The sequence below is a fragment of the Kogia breviceps genome, chromosome 7 (genome assembly GCF_026419965.1).
Source record: "Kogia breviceps isolate mKogBre1 chromosome 7, mKogBre1 haplotype 1, whole genome shotgun sequence".
Taxonomy (NCBI): domain Eukaryota; kingdom Metazoa; phylum Chordata; class Mammalia; order Artiodactyla; family Physeteridae; genus Kogia; species Kogia breviceps.
The window spans coordinates 67,851,544-67,872,997 of NC_081316.1; the positions used below are offsets into that span (position 1 = coordinate 67,851,544).

Consider the following 21,454-nt stretch of genomic DNA (forward strand, 5'->3'; position numbering starts at 1 on the left):
AGGTGCAAACTTATTGTCTCTGCCATCACACTCATGCCTCTTTAACCTTTCAAATGAATGTTTGAGAGGCTGCTGGCACCACAAAAGCAACTGTAGGCTTCTGTATTTCATCACAGAATTTCTCCATCCTGTCAACCCACTGCTTATTTTGCTGCTCCTTGCTCTGCTCTCTTCCTTGACTACCCTTGTTTTAGCTTCATGTCATTGTTCCTTGCTAATTTCTGCCTTGTTTGGCAGTCCTGTTCTGATTCATTCTCCTTGTTAGATTTCACCATTCTTTCAGCATACAACTTCCAGCATTTGTCCTCAAATCTTTCATTCTATAACCAGGGAAAGTGGGAGGTGACAGAGAGATGTGCACATCTCTTTGCCTCCTCTCACCAGGGAAAAAGGATTAGACACAAACCCTCTTTGTAAAAACACCCACCAATAGTCCTTCATCCCATCCTCCTACCCGTTAGTACACTGTTCCACTTCCTAGCCCATTGTGATAACAGCCTGTAGAATCTGGGATAATAAAGGCAAAGAATAAACATTGCAGTGACAGCCAATGGAGATGCTATGAAGGGAGCAGAGAATGGTTTACCTCTTCCTGATTACAGTAGTCCCTGTTATCCGAGGCTTCACTCTCCATGGTTTCAGTAACATTTAGTCAAACATGGTCCAGTAATATTAAGTGGAAAAGTGCAGAAATAAACAATTTATGTTTTAAATTGTGTGCCCTTCTGAGATGCGTGATGAATCTCCCACTGTTCCTGCTCCATTCTGCCTGAGATGTGAATCCTCCCTTTGTCCAGCCATCCTGCACCTTAGTCACTTAGTAGCCAGCTTGATTATCAGATCAACCTTCGTGATATTGCAGTGCTTGTTTTCAAGTCACCCTTATTTTACTTAATTTTGGCCTCAAAGCACAAGGGTAGAGATTCTGGCAATCCAGATACACCAAAGAGAAACCATAAAGTGCTTCCTTCAAGTAAAAAGGTGACAGTTCTTGAATTAATAAGAAAAGAAAAAAAAATAGTATGCTGAGAATACTAAGGTCCATGGTTAGAATGAATCTTCTATCCATGAAAGTGTGAAGAAGAAAATAGAAATTTGTGCTAGTTTTGTTGTTGAACCTCAAACTGCAAAAGTTATGGGCAGGGTGTGTGGTAAGTGCTCAGTTAAGATAGAAAAGGCATTAAAATTTTACAGTAATATATTTTTAGTGTATATATCTGTACATGTTTATAATTTTCTATTTTATTATTATTGTTATTAACTCTTCCTGTGCCTAATTTATAAATTAAACTTTATCACTGTAAAAACATAACATATAAAGGGTTCAGTACTATCCACTGGGTATCTTGAAACATATTATCCATGAATAAGGGGGGACTACTTACTATTTCTCCCTCCATTACAAGTTAAAATCTCTATAGGAAGCTCCACTGTTATTTTTATACCTGTATTTTCCTTTGCTCTCCCACTGGCCTGGATCCAGCAGGAAGGCAGTGATACACTTGAAAGATAAAGTTAAGTGTTGTTTTCCTCCTGTTGGAATGGATTTTCCTCACACTTGGCAACTGGCAACAAATAAATATTTGGCATTGTCAACCTGACCATAAATGTAATAAAAGTCAGTAAACAAATAAATATAGATGAGCTATAAAATATAGTCTAAATCCTAATGCGTTCACTATAAACAGATAGTTGCCTGAAAGATGTCATGGTAGGTTTACAAAAAGGGAACTCTTCTTCATCCCGGTGAGGGGTTTAGACTTAAATTTTTTTTTTTCCAGGATTAGAAAATAAGTTGAAAATAGGGCTTAATGTTGTAAAGAATTAAAGATAAATTACTCATCCTTTCTTGGATAATACCCGGTTAGAACCTGAAAGATTCTTACTTCTCCTGAACTTATAGGTCAATTAACTCTGTTTTGCTATTGTGTTTCTAATTTTGTTTTTAATAAGAAAAATGGTCCAGAAGCATTTTAAGTGGCGCAGTTAATGGTAGATGTGTGCTAGCAGAGTATCAGTATGTGTGGTAATTAGGAATTGGAGATGGGGGGAATGAGGTAAAAAAGGTGCTTGTAATTAGCACTGTAGACACTAAGCACTCCAAGTCCAGTTGACAGGTTGTATAATTACCCCTGATTTTCCCCATCCCACCCCTATCTGAAAGGGATTTCAAAGAAGGAGCAGATATCAGTAATTTTACTTTGGTGTGAATTGAAGTCATTAGGCTCTGTTCCTTAGAGTTATCTGCTCTGTCATCCCTCTATATTATTATGAATTTGAGTTTAAAGGGATTCTAGGAGTCCATAACTGGTAATGGATGAGAGAAAGATTAAGGTTCCCAGTGTGCCTGAAATCATTCATTTTGCCTACTCTCTCTAGGTTCTGAGGGAAGGCAGAGAAAGAGGGAAAGAGCAATAAAATGAAACAGTATAAGAAAAAAATAAAGAAGAGAATTGGAACTGAACCCAAAAGGAAGATAGGAGAGTTTTCTGGAGTGATTTATACAGGTTTAATTTTGGAAAAATAAAAGAGATATCAAAAGGTGTCTCATGCCTCTTCCTTTTCATTTACTCCTTTTTCTATTACTTAGATCTCAACATTTTTGTAAAAGGATTTAAAGCAGTTTAAAAATAAAAGGTATGCATGCATTGAAACCCAAAAAGCAGAAATAAAATAGGAAGATCTCTCCCCTCCCCACACAAACATACTCCTCTTTCCATCCCCTTATCACTTGCACTGGCTTTAAATGGGATAGCAGCATATACATATTATGCCATCCACAGCATTGTTTCCTAGACTTCTCAAAATATGTGTGCGGTGTGTAGAACATATTTTTGTAAAAAATAGTGCTAAAAAGAAAAAAAGACCAAAGGAAACAAGCCAAACTAGACAAGTAAAGTTTTATCCTCTATGCTTTGCCAAATATATCTCTCCTAGAAACAATTTACATAATGTTATAATATTTATTAAGATAATGGATACAAGATATTTAGCAACCTGTGAAACACCATTAGCCTGGAAATCACTGATGTAGGTAAAACACTGAGCAGTAAATGTTAAAGAGAACTAGGATTAAGTAAAATAAGGTCAGTGTCAGCCATTGCTTACACTAGACATAAGGTCAAAGTTGCTGATTATCATAACAGTTTTGAAAAATACTGACAGTGATCATTAGAATTTTTTAAAATGTTAGGTTTATGTCTCATCTTTCCCTTGATCATAAATTCACCTTGTTATGAGTGGTGTTAGAAATGGTCTTAAACACATCATAAATACTTAACATTCTGGGCAACAGACACAGGTAAAAAATATGTTATTTTGAAAAGATTTATTGAAAAACAACCATACTTATAAATATTTAAATTAATGTCTCTCTTTCACTCAAGGAAAATGACATATTAATTAAATTTGAAAAAAAGTTCAAGATTTTATATAACTGAAAATATTACTTAGTATTTTTATAAATATTTAATTTAATATGTCTAAATTAAGAACATTATTTTTCAGCCTTCTCCACACTTCTTCATCATAATAAAATTGCATTCAATTCAAGTACCATTCCTACAGGAGAATTTTTCATTTTGAATACTCTATGAACTATTTGGTTAATTAAAATATGGTGCCATTAATAAAAAATAAGTGTTACATGATTAGCTATTAGAGCTCTAAAATTATTTGATATTATTGTCAATGACTTCATTTGATTAATTCATTTATTTCATATTTATAGTATGCCTATCAGGGGTTAATGCTAAACATGAAAAGCATAAATATAAAAAGATATAACAATAACTGGAGAAGGACTTACATTTGTAAGGGAGGAAAAGATATGTCAATGTATACAAAATGCAGTATGAAAATTACTATAAAAAGGATTACGTGCAGGGTGTTCTCTAAGTTATTTTCTTACATAGTAAAATATGAATCAAGAAGAGATTTGGACATTTCACTCAAAGTGAAATATGTTATTGCAGATGAGCTTTGTGGTTAGATATGCTATGTTGTCCAATACAGTAGTTTTTAGGCAAATGTAGTTATTTAAATAAATCAATTAAAGTTAAGCAAAATTTAAAATTCCGTTTCTCAGGTAGATATATAAGCCAAATTTTAGAGTATTCAAGAGTATTGTATTTATTAACACAAAAATCTCATTAAAGTTTCTGTTTAAATGATGTTTTATAATTGTTTTTCCCAAAAAGGTAATGATCTTTTTGGAAAATAGTTGTGTTCCAAATTAAAATTGTAAACACATTAAGCTATGCATCAAAGACAAGTTTCTAGTTGTCAGGTAGAGTGTTGTGTACTGTTTCCTAATGAAGTCATAGCAAGAGAGTTAATTTATTTTCAGTAGTGGCTTGTTCATTATTGCATTATTAATACTTATCAAAGTACTTGTTGAAAACTGAACAAAGTTTTATTAAATGCTAAATGGATAAATGGGTACATTGAAAGAATAAATAAATGAACACTTTTTTTTTTTCTTCTTTGAGAGTCAGTCAAATGCACAGAAGCAGAAAGTCATCTGCTGGTAAAGAGATCACTTATGCCACCTACTACTTTTGTTTTCCACCTACAATTTCCAGGGAAGGAATAGAATGTTTGGAATATAAAATATCAAGAAACTTTAAAGATAGTTTGAATGTGCATTAAAGAAAGTGCAATTCAACTTTCCTTCCTCCTGCCCCCGTGCCCCCTTTCTTTCTCTTTCTTTCTTTCTTTCTCTCTCTCTCTCTTTCTCTCTCTTTCTCTCTCCCTCTTTTCCTCCCTTCCACCCTCCCTCCTTCCTTCCCTCCCCCCCTCCCTTCCTTCCTTCCTTCTTCTTCCTTCCTTCCTTCCTTTCTTCAGGTGTGGACAAAAATATAGACAGGTTCACACAGCTCATAAACAGCAGACCAGGACTAGAACACAGGTTTTATATCAGAGGAAATAAAGTATGATTCCTTTAATTGATTGCAATTCAACTTTTAAAAACACTACTTAAAGTTATAATAGAGTGAAGCTCTTGTATCTTAAGATATCACTGTATCACTATAGTGATTACAATTTCAGAAATAATTGAGTGGATCAATGAAATAACTTATTCCAAAATAAGAATTTATGAGGCAGCAGAAAGTCAGGTTTCAGTCAAGTTCATAGAGAAATTCAGGATCATATTAAGGCAGCTACTTAGAACAGGAAAAATGTTTAAATGAGCAGTTCATGATCACAGTAGAGAATTAGAGAAAAGTACTAAAATGTACCATACTATCTTATTTCTCTACACTTCGTTTTGTGCATTATAATTAAACATTCTGATCTTTAATGTTGATGTGTGTTCTTTTAATTATTCATGATGTGAAAATATGAATGACTCTTAGTCAACTATATTTATGACAGAAGTTAATCATTCATAACTGAGGTTCACACCTCAGTTGGTGATAGTGTTACATAATTTTAAACACTGTATCTAAGAGGAGGTAAACTGGGCTTGTGATTCTAAATTCATAAAATGAGCACAATAATCTCAAAGGGGGAAAATTATTCTTGTCCTTTGCAAGTACTTAAGTAAGACCCAGAATGTTGAGAAAAATGGTAGTATCATGGCAGAGTGAGCCATCTGAACATAAGAAACAGCCGTTTTCCTGACATGTTATTTTTCATTCATGAAATTACCACTTAGGATAAAGGTGTATACTTTGTGATTTTAAAAAAAATTAATTTATTTGTCTGCATTTGGTCTTAGCTACGGTACACAGGATCTTCACTGAGGCAAGCAGGATCTTTTTTTGTGATGTGGGCTCTTCATTGTGGTATGTGGGCTTCTCTCTAGTTGTGGCATGTGGGTTTTCTCTTCTCTAGTTGTGGTGTGTGTGCTCCAGAGAGCATGGGCTCTGTAGTTCGCAGCACATGGGCTCTCTAGTTAAAACATGGGAGCTCGGTAGTTGTGGTACGTGGCTTAGTTACCCCATGGCAGCTGGGATCTTAGTTCCCTGACCAGGGATCAACCTGCGTCCCCTGCACTGGTAGGTGAATTCTTTATCACTGGACCACCAGGGAAGTCCCTAAAGGTGTATCCTTTGAAGTTGGGTTGAATTATTATAATAGAAGACAATTCAAAGGACTAGGTATTCATCCCAAAGTAAGAGAACTAAGAAACTAGAGAGTGACTTACATCAACTGGTTAAAAGTAACCAGTTAAATTCTAGGGTGGTGACAGGAAAAAGTAGGCTTTTTTGCAGCAAGTTAATAGGTAGGTTAAAAGTTACAGGATGCCTTATTAGAAGAAATAGTGTTGGTACCATGATCAGTTTAAACCTTGGAAGGCAGAAATTTAACCAGGAGAAAGAATCTTTAAATAACCAAGTATTGTCTGCTTATACTAGAGAGGCCCCATGGTAAAAAGTAATGGGAGATTGCCCAAATTTGGATCATCTGACTTGTTAGGCAGGATTGAGGATCCTAAAAAGTACAAACTGGTGCAAAAGCAAAGCATCAATTTTAATCCCTGTTTGGTGGGGAGGCTGAGGCATGAATGCCTAGAATCCTCTCCTTGCCAGAGACTGGTTTGCCCAAGGGTAGAGGAAAGAAGTGAGATAGGTCCCACTGATATTTCAATGAGACCAAGATGCCATAAGAAAAGGATCTTCTGCCCAAAGTGGCAAACTGAGCTGTCATAACAAGCTACAGGAAAAACCATCTCATCCGTATTCCAGTACATATTTCTTGACATTATGATTCAATTTTTTAAACACTTAAAATCAATTTTATTGAAGTGGAATTTTTTTTCACTTGACACTCATATATTATAATTGATGAACTTACATTTGTACATTATTACCCAAAGTCCTAGTTTACACTCGGGTTCATCCTTGGTTTTATACATTATATGGGTCTGGAAAAATGTATAGTGACATGCATCCACCATTATAATATCACACAGAACTGTTTCACCACCCTAAAAATCCTCTGTGCTCCACCTATTGATCCCTTCTTCCCCTTCACTCCTGGAAACCACTGATCTTTTTACTGTCTCATAGTTTGTCCTTTTCCAGAATGTCATATGGTTGGAGTCATACAGTATGTATCCTTTTCATAATGACTTCTTTCACTTAGTTATATGCATTTAAGTTTCTTCCATGTCTTTTTATGTCTTGATAGCTCATTTCTTTTCAGTTCTGAATTGTCTAAATATATCACAGTTTAATCATCCCTTCACCTACTGAAGGACATCTTGGTTGCTTCTAAGTTTCGGCTATTATGGATAAAGCTGTTATAAACATCTGTGTGAAAGTTTCTGTGTGGTTTGGGTGAAAATACCAAGGAGCATGATTGCTGGATCATATGGTAAGAGTAAATCTAGTTTTGTAAGAAACCGCCAAATTGTCTCACAAAGTGGCTGTACCATTTTGCATTCCCCCCAACAATGAATGAAAGTTCCTGTTACTCCACATCCACTCCACCATTTGATGTTGTCAGTGATCTAATTTTTTTCCATTCTAATAGACATGTAGTAGTATATCATTGTTGTTTTAATTTGCATTATGATTCAATTCTCAGTGTCCTCTTGCTTAAGACTATCTCCAAAAGTGAGAAGTGAGCAGAGTGATAATTTCTCTAATCTGTAATACATTCCTTAGGATGCTTTGGATTGTTAGCTATTAGAAAATGATACCATGAGATATAGATAGGCTCCCAAATTTCAAAATGAGAATTAGAGTATGCTACAACCATGAAGAAAATACACTGATGATATTAAATTTTCTGAGCTTGTTTCCAAATGGTAAATTTACCAAGAATGCCAATGTAAGCAAAGGACTATCATTGGTGTGAAATCTTATATGACTTACATTTCCATCTAATTAGATATGTAAATACAAATGAGAAATATGAATTCATTTAATGAGTTTTTGTCTCAATATAGGATTATGAATATTTGGATTTTGAAGATAATTATATCTTCAAATGATTTATTTTGTTTATTGTTTTAATTTTTATTGTTTTACTCATTTCACAAGTAGACTTTTATAAAAGACATGTTCTTGAAATGTTGCCTGTTTGAACTTTTACTATAACTTCTTGTCTGCTCCTGAATCTTACACTTTAAGGAAAAAGAACTGAAAACAAAACCCCACAGGTGATTCCCTGATGTTTATTTTGAAACATAATATGTTGCTATGATTCTGGTCACTAAATAAAAAGCAGAACTGAACAAAAATTGGAATTCCTTAAATTATGTCTCCAACCAAAAGTCAAAGTATATCAACATTGTACAGAATTGTATGGATTGCCACTAATTTAGTGTTAGTTATCCACCTGGTTTCTCCAACACATGGATCATACCAGTTATTAATCTTTACAGACTGAGAGGTAAATATACAGTGAAAGGTTGCCAGCAAGCAGAAGCCTTACTACCAAATCTTTATTCTCATTATCATGACCCTTCAATTACTCATTTAACATTCTATATTTCAAACTCAATGCTATGCCTCAACCTGATACTATTTTAAAATCTTCCAAATAATGAAATAATTTGCATTTGAGGTAAAGGACATACATATTTTATGACTGCACCTGAAATATCATCATGGAAATTTTAAAAACTTATCTATTTAAATTTCAACTAAAGAGCATGGTTTGCTCAAGTAACCTTGTGAATTTAAAGGTCATTTAATTAAAAATTTTTCCCCAGAGTCAAGATAAAAATACTGAGAATACACATTGACCATTTTCTGATTTTTAGCCACATTAGGGATCAAAATATTTTGCTCACACAAGTGATACAAAGTCATTTCAGATAGAAAATTAGAGTTTTACTTATGTAGATGTGGAATTGCGACTTACCCCTGTCTGTATCATACAGGAAGACAAAACAGTTCCATTCATAGTGATCCAGCAGACTCAAGAGTGCTCCTCGTAAGGAAGGCCTTAGCTGCAGCACAAACTGGCTCTCCCCCTCAGTAGGGAAACTTGGTGTGATGAGGGAGATGTGTAAGGCGCTGCAGAATGAGGTCAAGGTATGTACTGACCTCTTATCATAGAGTCCAAAAATGGCAAATACTCCTCTAGAATACTGGGAACAGACTGAAACAAAAGAAAAAAAAAAAAAAGTAAACTATTAGCACACTCTAAAATTGTTGACTCCACATCTACAGTTTATGAAACAAACAAAATTTCTCAGTCATTGATATATCAGGAATATAATATAAGGAAAGAGTAAAAGTGAACTGTGCAATTATTTGTAGAATCAATTAGTGAAATGTTAAGCTTGTACTCAAAGCCCTGCAGTAAATGAGATAAAAAGAGGTTTTCTCAAGAAGCCAATTTGAATTAAGAAAAATTTGACTAAAATTAAGTAATATATAACATTCCATGATAATGTGACAAATCTTATGCTAGAGACGTTTAAGTGTGACAATAAGAAGCCTAGGGTGTTGGATAATCTAGAGGTATTTATCATAGGAGTAGTTCCTTGTGAAACAAAGAAATTCGATTTTTCTTTGTTAAAGCAGAAATAGGCTCCTGAAAAAAATTAACTGTCCTGATAACATTTATATCTATATTCTATATCTGGGTTTTAGGGAATTATGAAGCATAATTAAATAAGATAAATTAATAAAATCTGGAAGTATTTCTTTTGTTCTTTTTTATTGTGCCTCTTGAAACTGGAGATAGAGTCTAAGAAATTTAATTAAAACAGAAGAGGGTGACAACAGAAAATAAATTGCTACTGGTTTTCTTTAGATGATGTGCTGTGAGAGATATACACATATTCTAGGAAAAACTAAAGCCCAATTAAAGGACCAGAGTTTACATTCATAAAAAAGAGACTAAGATAGAATTGACATTAATATATAAGGGGAGCTTACCCAGCACTTTGGTGGGGCTAATGGCAGATGCTGGGAGGACTCACGCCAAGTAGTACTTCCCAGAACTTCTGCTGCGAGTGTCCTTGTCCCCACAGTGAGCCACAGTCACCCCCCATCTGCAGGAGACCCTCGAGCACTAGCAGCCATGTGGCCGACAGAGTCTTGGTGCTCCAGCTGGGTGTCAGGCCTGAGCCCCTTATGTGGGAAAGCCAAGTTCAAAACATTGGTTCACCAGAGACCTCCAGGCCCCATGTAACATCAAATAGTGGAAACACATCCAGAGGTCTCCATATCAACACTAAGGCCCAACTCCACTCAACGACCAGCAACCTACACTGCTGGAGAACCCATGCCAAACAACTAGCAAGACAGGAACACAACCCCACCCATTAGCAGAGAGGCTGCCTAAAATCATAATAAATTCACAGACACCCCAAAGCACAGCACCGGACATGGTCCTGCCGACCAGAATACAAGATCCAGACTCATCCACTAGAACACAGGCACTAGTCCCCTCAACCAGGAGCCTACACAACCCACTGAACCAATTTTAGCCACTGGGGGAAGACACGAAAAACAATGAGAACTATGAACCTGCAGCCTGCGAAAAGGAGACCCCAAATGCAGTAAGTTAAGCAAAATGAGAAGACAGAGAAATAAGCAGCAGATGAAGGAGCAAGGTAAAAACCCACCAGACCAAACAAATGAGGAGGAAATAGGCAGTCTACCTGAAAAAGAATTCAGAATAATAATAGTAAAATGATCCAAAATCTTGGATATAGAAGGAAGAAAATACAAGAAATGTTTAACAAAGACCTAGAAGAACTAAAGAGCAAACAAAAAATGATGAACAACACAGTAAATGAAACAAAGATTTCTCTAGAAGGAATTAATAGCAGAATAACTGAGGCAGAAGAATGGATAAGTGACCTGTAAGATAAAATAGTGGAAGTAACCATGACAGAGCAGAAAAAAGAAGGAAAAGACTTGAGAACAGTCTCAGAGACCTGTGAGACAACATCAAACACACCAACATTCGAATTATAGGGGTCCCAAAAAAGAAAAGAAAAAGAAAATGACTGAGAAAATATTTGAAAAGATTATAGTTGAGAACTTCCCTAATATGGGAAAGGAAATAGTCAATCAAGTCCAGGAAGCACAGAGAGTACCATACAGGATAAATCCATTGAGAAACATGGCAAGACACATATTAAACTATCAAAAATTAAATTCAAAGAAAAAATATTAAAAGCAGCAAGGGAAAAGCAACAAATAACATACAAGGGAATCCCTATAAGGTTAACAGCTGAATTCTGAGAAGAAACTCTGCAAGCCAGAAGGGAGGACATATTTAAAGTGATGAAAGGGAAAAACCTACAATTAAGATTACTATAGCCAGCAGGGATCTCATTCAGGTTTGATGGAGAAATTAAAAACTTTACAGAAAAGCAAAAGCTAAGAGAATTCAGCACCACAAAATCAGCTTTACAACAAACGGCAAAGTAACTTCTCTAGGCAGGAAACAGAAGAGAAGGAGGGAACCTGCAATAACAAACCCAAAACAATTAAGAAAATGGTCATAGGAACATACATATTGATAATTACCTTAAATGTAAATAGATTAAATGCTCCAACCAAAAGACATAGACTGGCTGAATGGATACAAAACCAAGACGTGTATATATGCTGTCTATGAGAGACCCATTTCATACCTAGGGAAACATGGAGACAGAAAGTGAAGGGATGGAAAAAGATATTTCATGCAAATGGAAATCAAAAGAAAGCTGGAGTAGAAATTCTCATATCAGACAAAATAAACTGTAAATAAAGAATGTTATAAGAGACAAAGAAGGACACTACATAATGATCAGGGGATGAATCCAAGAAGAAGATATAACAATTATAAATATTAATGCACTCAACATAGGAGCACCTCAATATATAAGGCAAATGCTAATGGCCATAAAAGGGGACATTGACAGTAACAGAGTCATAGTAGGGGACATTAACACCCCACTTTCACCAATGGACAGATAATCCAAAATGAAAGTAAATAAAGAAACACAAGCTTTAAATGATACATTAAACAAGATGGAATTAATTGATATTTATAGGACATTCCATCTAAAACCAACAGAGTACACTTTCTTCTCAAGTGCTCATGGAACATTCTCCAGGGTAGATCATATCTTGGGTCAGAAATCAAGCCTTGGTAAATTTAAGAAAATTGAAATCATATCAAATATCTTTTCAGACCACAACACTATGAGGCTAGATATTAATTACAGGAAAATATCTGTAAGAAATACAAGCACATGGAGGTTAAATAATACACTACTAAATAGCCAAGACATCACTGAAGAAATCAAAGCAGAAATAAAAAAATTACTGGAAACAAATGACAATGAAAACATGATGACCCCAAACCTATGAGATGCAGCAAACGCAGTTCTAAGAGAGAAGTTTAGAGAAATACAATCCTACCTCAAGAAACAAAAACATCTTGAATAAACAACCTAACTTTACATCTAAAACAATTAAAGAATGAAGAACAAAAAAACCCCAAAGTTAACAGAAGGAAATAAATCATAAAGAACTGATCAGAAATAAATGAAAAAGAAATGAAGGAAAGGATAGCAAAGATCAATAAAACTAAAAGCTGGTTCTTTGAGAAGATAAACAAAATTGATAAACCATTAGCCAGACTCATCAAGAAAAAAGGGAGAAGACTCAAATCAATGGAATTAGAAATGAAAAAGAAGTAGCAACTGACACTGCAGGAATACAAAGTATCATGAGAGATTACTACAAGCAACGATAGGCAAAAAATGGACAACTGGAAGAAGTGGACAAATTATTAGAAAAGCACAACCTTCCGAGACTGAACCAGGAAGAAATAGAAAATATGAACACACCAATCATAAGAACTGAAATTGAACTGAGATTAAAAATCTTTCAACAAACAAAAGCCAAGGAACAGATGGCTTCAGAGGTGAATTCTATCAAACATTTAGAGAAGAGCTAACACCTATGCTTCTCAAACTGTTCCAAAATATAGCAGAGGGAGGAACACATCCAAACTCATTCTAGGAGGCCACCACCATCCTGATACCAAACCCAGACAAAGGTACCACAAAAAGAGAGAACTATAGGCCAATACCACTGATGAATATAGATGCAAAAATCCTCAACAAAATAGTAGCAAACAGAATCCAACAGCACATTAAAAGCATCATACACCATGATGAAGTGGGATTTATCCCAGGAATGCAAGGATTCTTCAGTATACCAAATCAATCAATGTGATATACCATATTAACATATTGAAGGATAAAAACCATATGATAACCTCAGTAGATGCAGAAAAAGCATTTGACAAAATTCAACATCCATTTATGATAGAAACTCTCCAGAAAGTAGGCATAGAGGAAACAACTCAACATAATAAAGGGCATCTATGACAAACACACAGCCAATATCATCCTCAAAGGTGAAAAACTGAAGCCATTTCCACTAACATCAGGAACAATACAAGGTTGCCCACTCTCACCACTATTATTCAACATAGTTTTGGAAGCTTTAGCCACAGCAATCAGAGAAGAAAAAGAAACAAAAGGAATCCAAAAATAAAGGGAAGAAGTAAAACTGTCACTGTTTGCAGATGACATGATACTATACATAGAGAATCCTAAGATGCTACCAGAAAACTACTAGAGCTAATCAATGATTTTGCTAATGTAGCAGGATACAAAACTAATGCACAGAAAGGTCTGGCATTCCTGCATAATAATGATGAAAAATGTGAAATAGAAATTAAGGAGACACTCCCATTTACCACTGCAAAAAAAAGAATAAAATACCTAAGAATAAACCTACCTAAGGAGACAAAAGACCTGTATGTTGAAAATTATAAGACACTGGTGACAGAAATTAAAGATGATACAAACAGATGGAGAGATATACCATGTTCTTAGATTGGAAGAAGCAACATTGTGAAAATGACTATACTACCCAAAACAATCTACTGATTCAATGCAATCCCTATAGAAGTACCACTGGCATTTTTAACAGAAGTAGAACAAAAAATTTCACAATTTGTATGGAAACACAAAAGACCCCAAATAGTCAAAACAATCTTGAGAAAGAAAAACAGAGCTGGAGGCATCAGGCTCCCTGACTTCAGACTATACTACAAAGCTACAGTAATCAAGACAGTATGGTACTGGCACAAAAACAGAAATATAGATCAATGGGACAGGACAGAAAGGCCAGAGAAAAACCCACGCACCTGTGGTAAACTAATCTTTGACAAAGGAGGCAAGGATATACAATGGAGAAAAGACAATCTCTTAAATAACTGGTGACAGGAAAACAGGACAGCTACATGTAAAGGAATGAAATTAGAACACTCCCTATCACCATACACAAAAGTAAACTCCAAATAGATTAAAGACCTAAACGTAGGACTGTACACTATAAAATTCTTAGAGGAAAACATAGGCAGAACATTCTATGACATAAATCACAGCAAGATCCTTTTTGACACACCTCCTACACAAATGGAAATAAAACCAAAAATAAACAAATGGGACCTAATGAAACTTAAAAGCTTTTGCACAGTGAAGGAAAACATAAGCAAGATGAAAAGACAACCTTCAGAATGGGAGAAAATATTTGCAAACGAAGCAACTGACAAAGGATTAATCTCCAAAATTTACAAGCAGCTCATGTAGCTCAATATCAAAAAAACAAACAACCCAATACAAAAATGGGCAGAAGACTTAAATAAACATTTCTGCAAAGAAGATATACAGATTGCCAACAAACACATGAAAGGATGCTCAACATCACTAATCATTAGAGAAATGCAAATCAAAACTACAATGAGGTATCACCTTACGCCAGTCAGAAAGGCCATCATCAAAATATCTACAAACACTAAATGTTAGAGAGGGTGTGGAGAAAAGGGAACACTCCTGCACTGTTGTTGGGAATGTAAATTGATACAGCCACTATGGAGAACAGTATGGCGGTTCCTTAGGATACTAAAAATAGAACTACAATATGACTCAGCAATTCCACTACCAGGCATGTAACCTGAGAAAACTATAATTCAAAAAGAGTCATGTACCACAATGTTCATTGAGGCACTATTTACGATGTCCAGGAGAGGGAAGCAACCTAAGTGTCCATCGACTGATGAGTGGATAAAGAAGATGTGACACATATATACAATGGAATATTACTCAACCATAAAAAGAAATGAAAATGAGTTATTTGTAGTGAGGTGGAAGGACCTAGAGAGTGTCATATAGAGTGAAGTTAAGTCAGAAAGAGAAAAACAAATACCGTATGCTAACACATATGTATAGAATCTAACAAAAAAAACAAAGTTTCTGAAGAACCTAGGGGTAGGACAGGAATAAAGATGTAGACATAGAGAAGGACTTGAGCACATGGGGAGGGGGAAGGGCAAGCTGGGACGAAGTGAGAGAGTGGCATAGACATATATGCACTCCCACAACTAAAATAGATAGCTAGTGGGAAACAGCTGCATAACACAGGGAGATCAGCTCAGTGCTTTGTGACCACCTAGAGGGATGGGATAGGGAGGGTGGGAGGGAGACGTAAGAGGGAAGAGATATGGGGATATATGTATATGTATAGCTGAGTCACTTTGTTATACAGCAGAAACTAACACACCATTGTAAAGCAATTATACTTCAATAAAGATGTTAAAAAAAAAAAGATATAGGGGAAAGACAGCAAACTTTGCAAGTAAGTTCAAATCGTGGTGATTTTGCTTATTAGCCAGGTAACCTTGGCTAAATTCCTTAAAATTATTTGTCTCAGCTATGAATATATAATATGCCAAGGATTATATGTGATAATGTATCTAAAACTGCCATCCTATGAGGATATATGAGGCAATTAGTAAGTGCCAGATTTTATGAACACAGATTTTCTATATGCATGTATAAAGTTAAGTATTTTTATTATTTAATAAGAGAGTAAAATGATTAGAGGGTAAAATACCACAGTTGATCCACAACCAAGTATTCAGATTCTTATAACAAATGCCAGTTATTTTCATGAATATTTAATAAAGAAATACTATCAATAAAGAACATCCAATTCTAATTCTATGTTCATCAGAAACTAGAATTTGATTACCTGAGTAGATTGACCAACCTGAAAACTTGTTCTGACATTGTGACTGGCTATACTTTTCCTGCAACTTATGAGAAACATCATAATTTAACATATGGATATTTTAGGCTTAAGCTCAATTCAGTTCTATGATTTAAGGGACCGAATAAATCAAGTTGCTGGATTGGACCTTAACCTCATGAATGTTCCACCAAAGTTTGGAGATATTTATGTAAGTGCTATATATTTGGCATATAACCTGGAGTTACTCAATGCTTTTCTTATTTCATATTTTCCTGTTCATTTGATTTTCATGCAAGTTAAGGACCCACTCTCAATCTTTATGTAGTAGATCATCTGGTTCAATTAATTTTTATTTTACTTTACTGAAAAAAATTTTGAAGAGATTTAGAACTCAAATCTAAGATACTGACTTTCAGTTTGGTGCTGAAAAATATTGTACTTCATATAAATTCATAAAATTTTATATAAAATATATATTTTATTTATATCTTTTCTTTATTCATCCATCAGTGAACACTTAGCTTGTTTCCATGCACTGGCTACTGTATATTAATATATAATAATGATGTATAATGATGCTGAAATGTACATGGGTATACAGATATCTCTTTGAGGTGGTGATTTCACTTCCTTTGGATATATACCCAAAGTGGCATTGCTGAATCATATGGTAGTCCCATTTTTAAAATTTTTAAAGGAACTTCTATACCGTTTTTCATAGTGGCTATAACAATTTATATACCCCTCCCCCCACAGTTTATGAAGTTTCCCTTTTTTCCCACATCCTTGCACACTTATCACTTGTCTTTTTGATAATAGCCATTTTAACAGGTGTGAAGTGATATCTAATTGTCCTTTTGATTTGCATTTCCCAGATTGATTTCTCTGATGTTGAGCATCTTTTCATGTATCTGTTGGTCTTCTTTGAAGAAATGTCAATTCAGATCTTTTACTCATTTTAAAATCAGACAGTTATTATTGTTATTAAATTGTATGAGTTCCTTATATATTTTGAATATTAACTCCTTATCAGATATATTATGTGCAAATATTTTCTCCCATTATGTAGGCTGTCTTTTCATATTGTTTATTGTTTTTTTTTTGTTGTGCAGAAACTTTTTAGTTTGATGTTTATTTTTGCATTTGTTGCCTGTGCTTTTTGTGCCATATCCAAAAAAATCAATGCTATGACCAGTTTAAGTCTTTTATCCATTTTGAATTAATTTTTGTGAGTGGCATAAGATTGGGGTCCAATTTCTTTCTTTTGCATGTGAGTATTCAGTTTTTCCAAAACCATTTATTGAGACTATTTTTCTTCATTGAGTATTTCTGGCTCCTTTGACAAATATTAGTTGACCCTAAGTATATAGGTTTATTTCTGGGCTCTTGATTCTGTTCCATTGTTGTATGTGTCTGTTTTTATGCCAGTATCATACTGTTTTAATTACAATACTTTGTAATGTAGTTTGAAATCAAGACATGTGGTTTCTCCAGCTTTGGTTTTCTTTCTCAAGATTGTTTTGGTTTGGAGGGTCTTTTGTGGTTCCATACAAATTTTTAGGATTATTTGTTTTAGTTCTGTGAAAAGTGTCATGGGTATTTTGCTAGAGATTGTATTAAATCTGTAGATTTCCTTGGTGGAGGGACATTTTAACAATACTAATTCTAATTCTTCCAATCCCTAAGCATGGTATATCTTTCCATTTATTTCTTTCATCAATATCTTACAGTTTTTGGTATACAGATCTTTCACTTTCTTGGTTAAGTTTATTATTAAGTATTGTATTGTTTCTTAAGCTATTGTAAATTTTTTAAAATTTATTTTTCAGATAGTTCATTGTTAGTATATGGAAACTCAACTGTTTTTGGTATGGTGATTTTATATCCTGAAACTTTACTGAATTCATTTATTAGTTCTAATAGTTTTTTGGTCAAGTCTTTAGGATTTTCTATATATGAAAGCATATCATCTGAAAACAGAGACATTTTTACTTTTCCTTTTCTGATTTGGGTGCCTGTTACTACTTCTTGCCAATTGCTCTAAGTAGGACTTCCAATACTTTGTTCAATAGGAGTGGTGAAAGTGAGCACTTTTATTTTGTTCCTTATCTTTTAACTTTTCACCATTGAGTATGATGTTATTTATGGGCTTATCATATATGACTTTTATTTTGTTAAGGTACTCTTTCTATGCTTACTTTGTTAAGAGTTTTTATTATGAAAGGATGTTGATTTTTGTCAAATATTTTTTTCTGCATCTATTGAAATAATCATGATTTTTATCTTTCATTCTATTAATATGGTTTATAATATTTATTGATTTGCAGATGTTGAACTATCCTTTCATACCTGAAATAAATCCTATTTGATCCTGGTGTATAAACCTTTTAATGTGTGGCTGCATTCAGTTTGCTAGTATTTTGTTGAGAATTTTTGCATCTATATTTATCTGGGATATTGACCTGTAGTTTTGTTTTCTTTCGTGTCCTTATCTGGCCTTGGTGTCAGGTAATGCTGACCTTGTAAAATGAATTTGAGAGTGTTCTTTTCTCTTCAATTTTTGGGAAGAGTTTGAGAAGGATTGGTATTAATCCTTCTTTAAATATTCACTCATGAAGCCACGTGGTTCTGGACTTTGCTGGGAAGTTTTTGATTACTGATTAAATCTCTTTACTTATTATCTATCTGTTCAGATTTTATATTTCTTCATGATTCTGTCTTGGCAAGTTGTATGTTTCTAGGAACTTATCCATTTCTTAATGCCATCTTAATAATTGTTTCCTGGCTGTTTTGTAATTCCTTTGCTCCTTTCTTCATCTCTTGCTGTCTTTGTGAATTAATCATTTTCCATAGTGATTTTGATTCCCTTCTCTTTATGATTTGTGTAACAACTGTGGGTTTTACTTTATGGTTATAATAAGGCTTACATAAAACATCTTATAGATATAACAGTCTATTTTAAGCTAATGCCAACTTAACTTCAATAGCATACAAAGCTCTACCCTATTAATACTCCCTATTTTATGTTTTTGATGTCACAATTTCCATCTTTTTATATAATATATCCATTATGGTTATTTTTAATACTTTTTTCCTTTAGCTTTTGTACTAGAATTGTGATTAACATACCATCATATTACAGCATTGGAGTTTTCTGAATTTACCTATATAGTTACTTTTAGCAGTGTGCCTTATAGTTTCATACATTTTCATGTTATTAATTAGAATGCTTTCATTTTAGCTTGAAGAATTCCTTTCAGTATTTCTTGTGGAGCAGGTCTAGTGGTGATTAACTCCCTTAGCTTTTGTTTGTCTGGGAAAGCCTTTACCTCCCCTTCATTTCTGAAGGACAACTTTGCCAGATAAAGTATTCTTGGTTTAATTTTTTTTTTTTTTCTTTCAGCACATTGAATATATCTTCCCACTCTCACCTGGCCTATAATACTTCTGCTGAGAAATTCACTGATAGCCTTATGGGGATCTTTTATAAGTGGCAAACTTCTTAATTCTTGCTACTTTTATTATAATGTGCTTGGATAAGAACTCTTTGACTTGAATATGGTGACCTGTGAGCTCCATGATCTCAAACGTACAAATCTTGCCCCTGATCTGGGAAATTTTCAGCCATTATTTTTTTAAGCAAACTTTCTGTCCCTATCTTCTTCTCTTCTCCTTCTAGAACTCCCATAATTCATAGATTGTTTATCTTAATGATGTCTCATAGGTCCTGTAGGTTTTCTTTATATTTTTATATTTTTTTTTTACTGTTACTCTAACTAGATATTTTCAAATGGTGTGCCTTCACACTCATTGATTCTTTCTCTTCTTTGGTTGAGTCTGATGTTGAAGCTTTCCATTGAATCCTTCGACCTGTCATTATATTTTTGAGTTCCAAGATTCCTGTTTGGTTCTTTTAATATTTTCTATCTCTTTGTTGAACTTCTCATTTTTTTGTATTGTTTCCTTGATTTCTTTAAATTTCTTATATGTGTTCTCTTGTGGCTCTCTGAGAACCTTTAGAACAATTATTTTGCATTCTTTGTTAGGCAATTCATGGATCATCACTTCCTTGGGGTCAATTACTGGATATTTACTGTGTTCCTTCGGTGATGTCATGTTTTTCTGATCCTTTGTGATCCCTGTAACCTTGGGTAGGTGTCTGCACATTTTAAGAAAACATCTCTTCCAGACTTTATGGGCTGACTTCTTTATCTGTGAGTTGTGGAATGCTGGAACATTTTGTGACTCCAGCCTAGTCTAATACTACAGAGTATGAAGTGCAAGGATGTGTGTGAGCACTCCAGTTGTTGGGGGGGCATTGTGTCTCATCAGCTCAGGCAGCTGGGGTCTGTGACATTGAAAACTGCATGGTCCTTGGCAAAAACTATGGGCATTTCACATTGGCTACTAGGGCTGTTTGTGGGGTTCTCAAGAGCACCTCCAGGTCCAGCAGCTAGGGACTGGGGAAGGTGGTAGTGGTGGCTAGAACCAGTGGTGTGCATATACTTGCCTGACTGCTTACACACACACAGTGGTGAGAGTTCGGGCCAAGAGAAGGAGCCAGGGCCAATTGCAGGAACATGAGAAGCCTCTGGAGCCCTTGTTGTTGGCATGTAGTCATGGAACAGCATGGGTTAGCTTCAAGTGCATGTATGGTGGTGGAGGCTGGTGATGGGAATCAGGGCAGGCATCGTGCAGGTTCTTGACTACTGGGACAAGCTGCAGGCAACCAACTGCAGGGCAGGCCAGTGAAAAAGGTCAGGGCCAGATCTGGCCCACAACAGGTGTGGGGACCTTGTTTGTTGGTGGGCACTAATGTGGCTACAGGGGCTAATAATGGGTGTGCACACAGCAGTGAGAGTTGGCTGCAGGGGTCTAGGCTGGCATCTTGCATGGACATAGATGCAGAGGCTGGGACTGGCTGCTAGTACTGATCTTGGGTTCTGGCAGGAGCAGGAAGGAAGAGAACAGGAAGGGATTCAGGCAACTGACATCTGTGAATGTGAAAATCTGTAGGACAAAATTTCAGCCATGAAGTAGGCAGGGGATCTGTGATGGTTGTTCTGATTGTCAGCAAAGAAATCTGCCTGGGTTCTTTGTGGGCCAGTCTGCTGGGGTCCAGTGATAAAAGTTGTGCTAGTCTGCAATATATTTAAGGGTTCTGAGATCCTTAGTAGTGAAGCCTACTGGGATCCTCTGAGAAGCAGGCTACTGGGAACCAAGATTGTTTCTGCACATGGCTGTTATTGGTAGCCCCTTCCCTTCTTCCTTGTTCCTAGATGTCTTTAGATGTCTCAGCTTTGCTGGTCTCTGGATGGGGTAAAACCACAGTGGGTACTTTGTGCAGTTCCCTAAAAGACTGGGGAAGCTGGTCACTCACCCTCCTCTCCTTTTCTGGGCCAAGAGAAATCTCTTGGGTTGGGAGTTCCCTTTTG

General features: G+C 35.2%; 1 protein-coding gene across 7 annotated transcripts in view; it reads right to left on the reverse strand.

The window, feature by feature from the left end:
* GRIA4 (glutamate ionotropic receptor AMPA type subunit 4) overlaps positions 1 to 21,454 on the reverse strand; it is a 526,465-nt gene that overhangs the window by 340,271 nt on the left and 164,740 nt on the right. For all 7 annotated transcript variants that reach the window (XM_067038559.1, XM_067038560.1, XM_059068908.2 and 4 more), the window contains exon 4: positions 8,821 to 9,060. In XM_067038559.1, the coding sequence (XP_066894660.1) occupies positions 8,821 to 9,060 (240 nt within the window). The remainder of the gene's footprint in view (positions 1 to 8,820; positions 9,061 to 21,454) is intronic.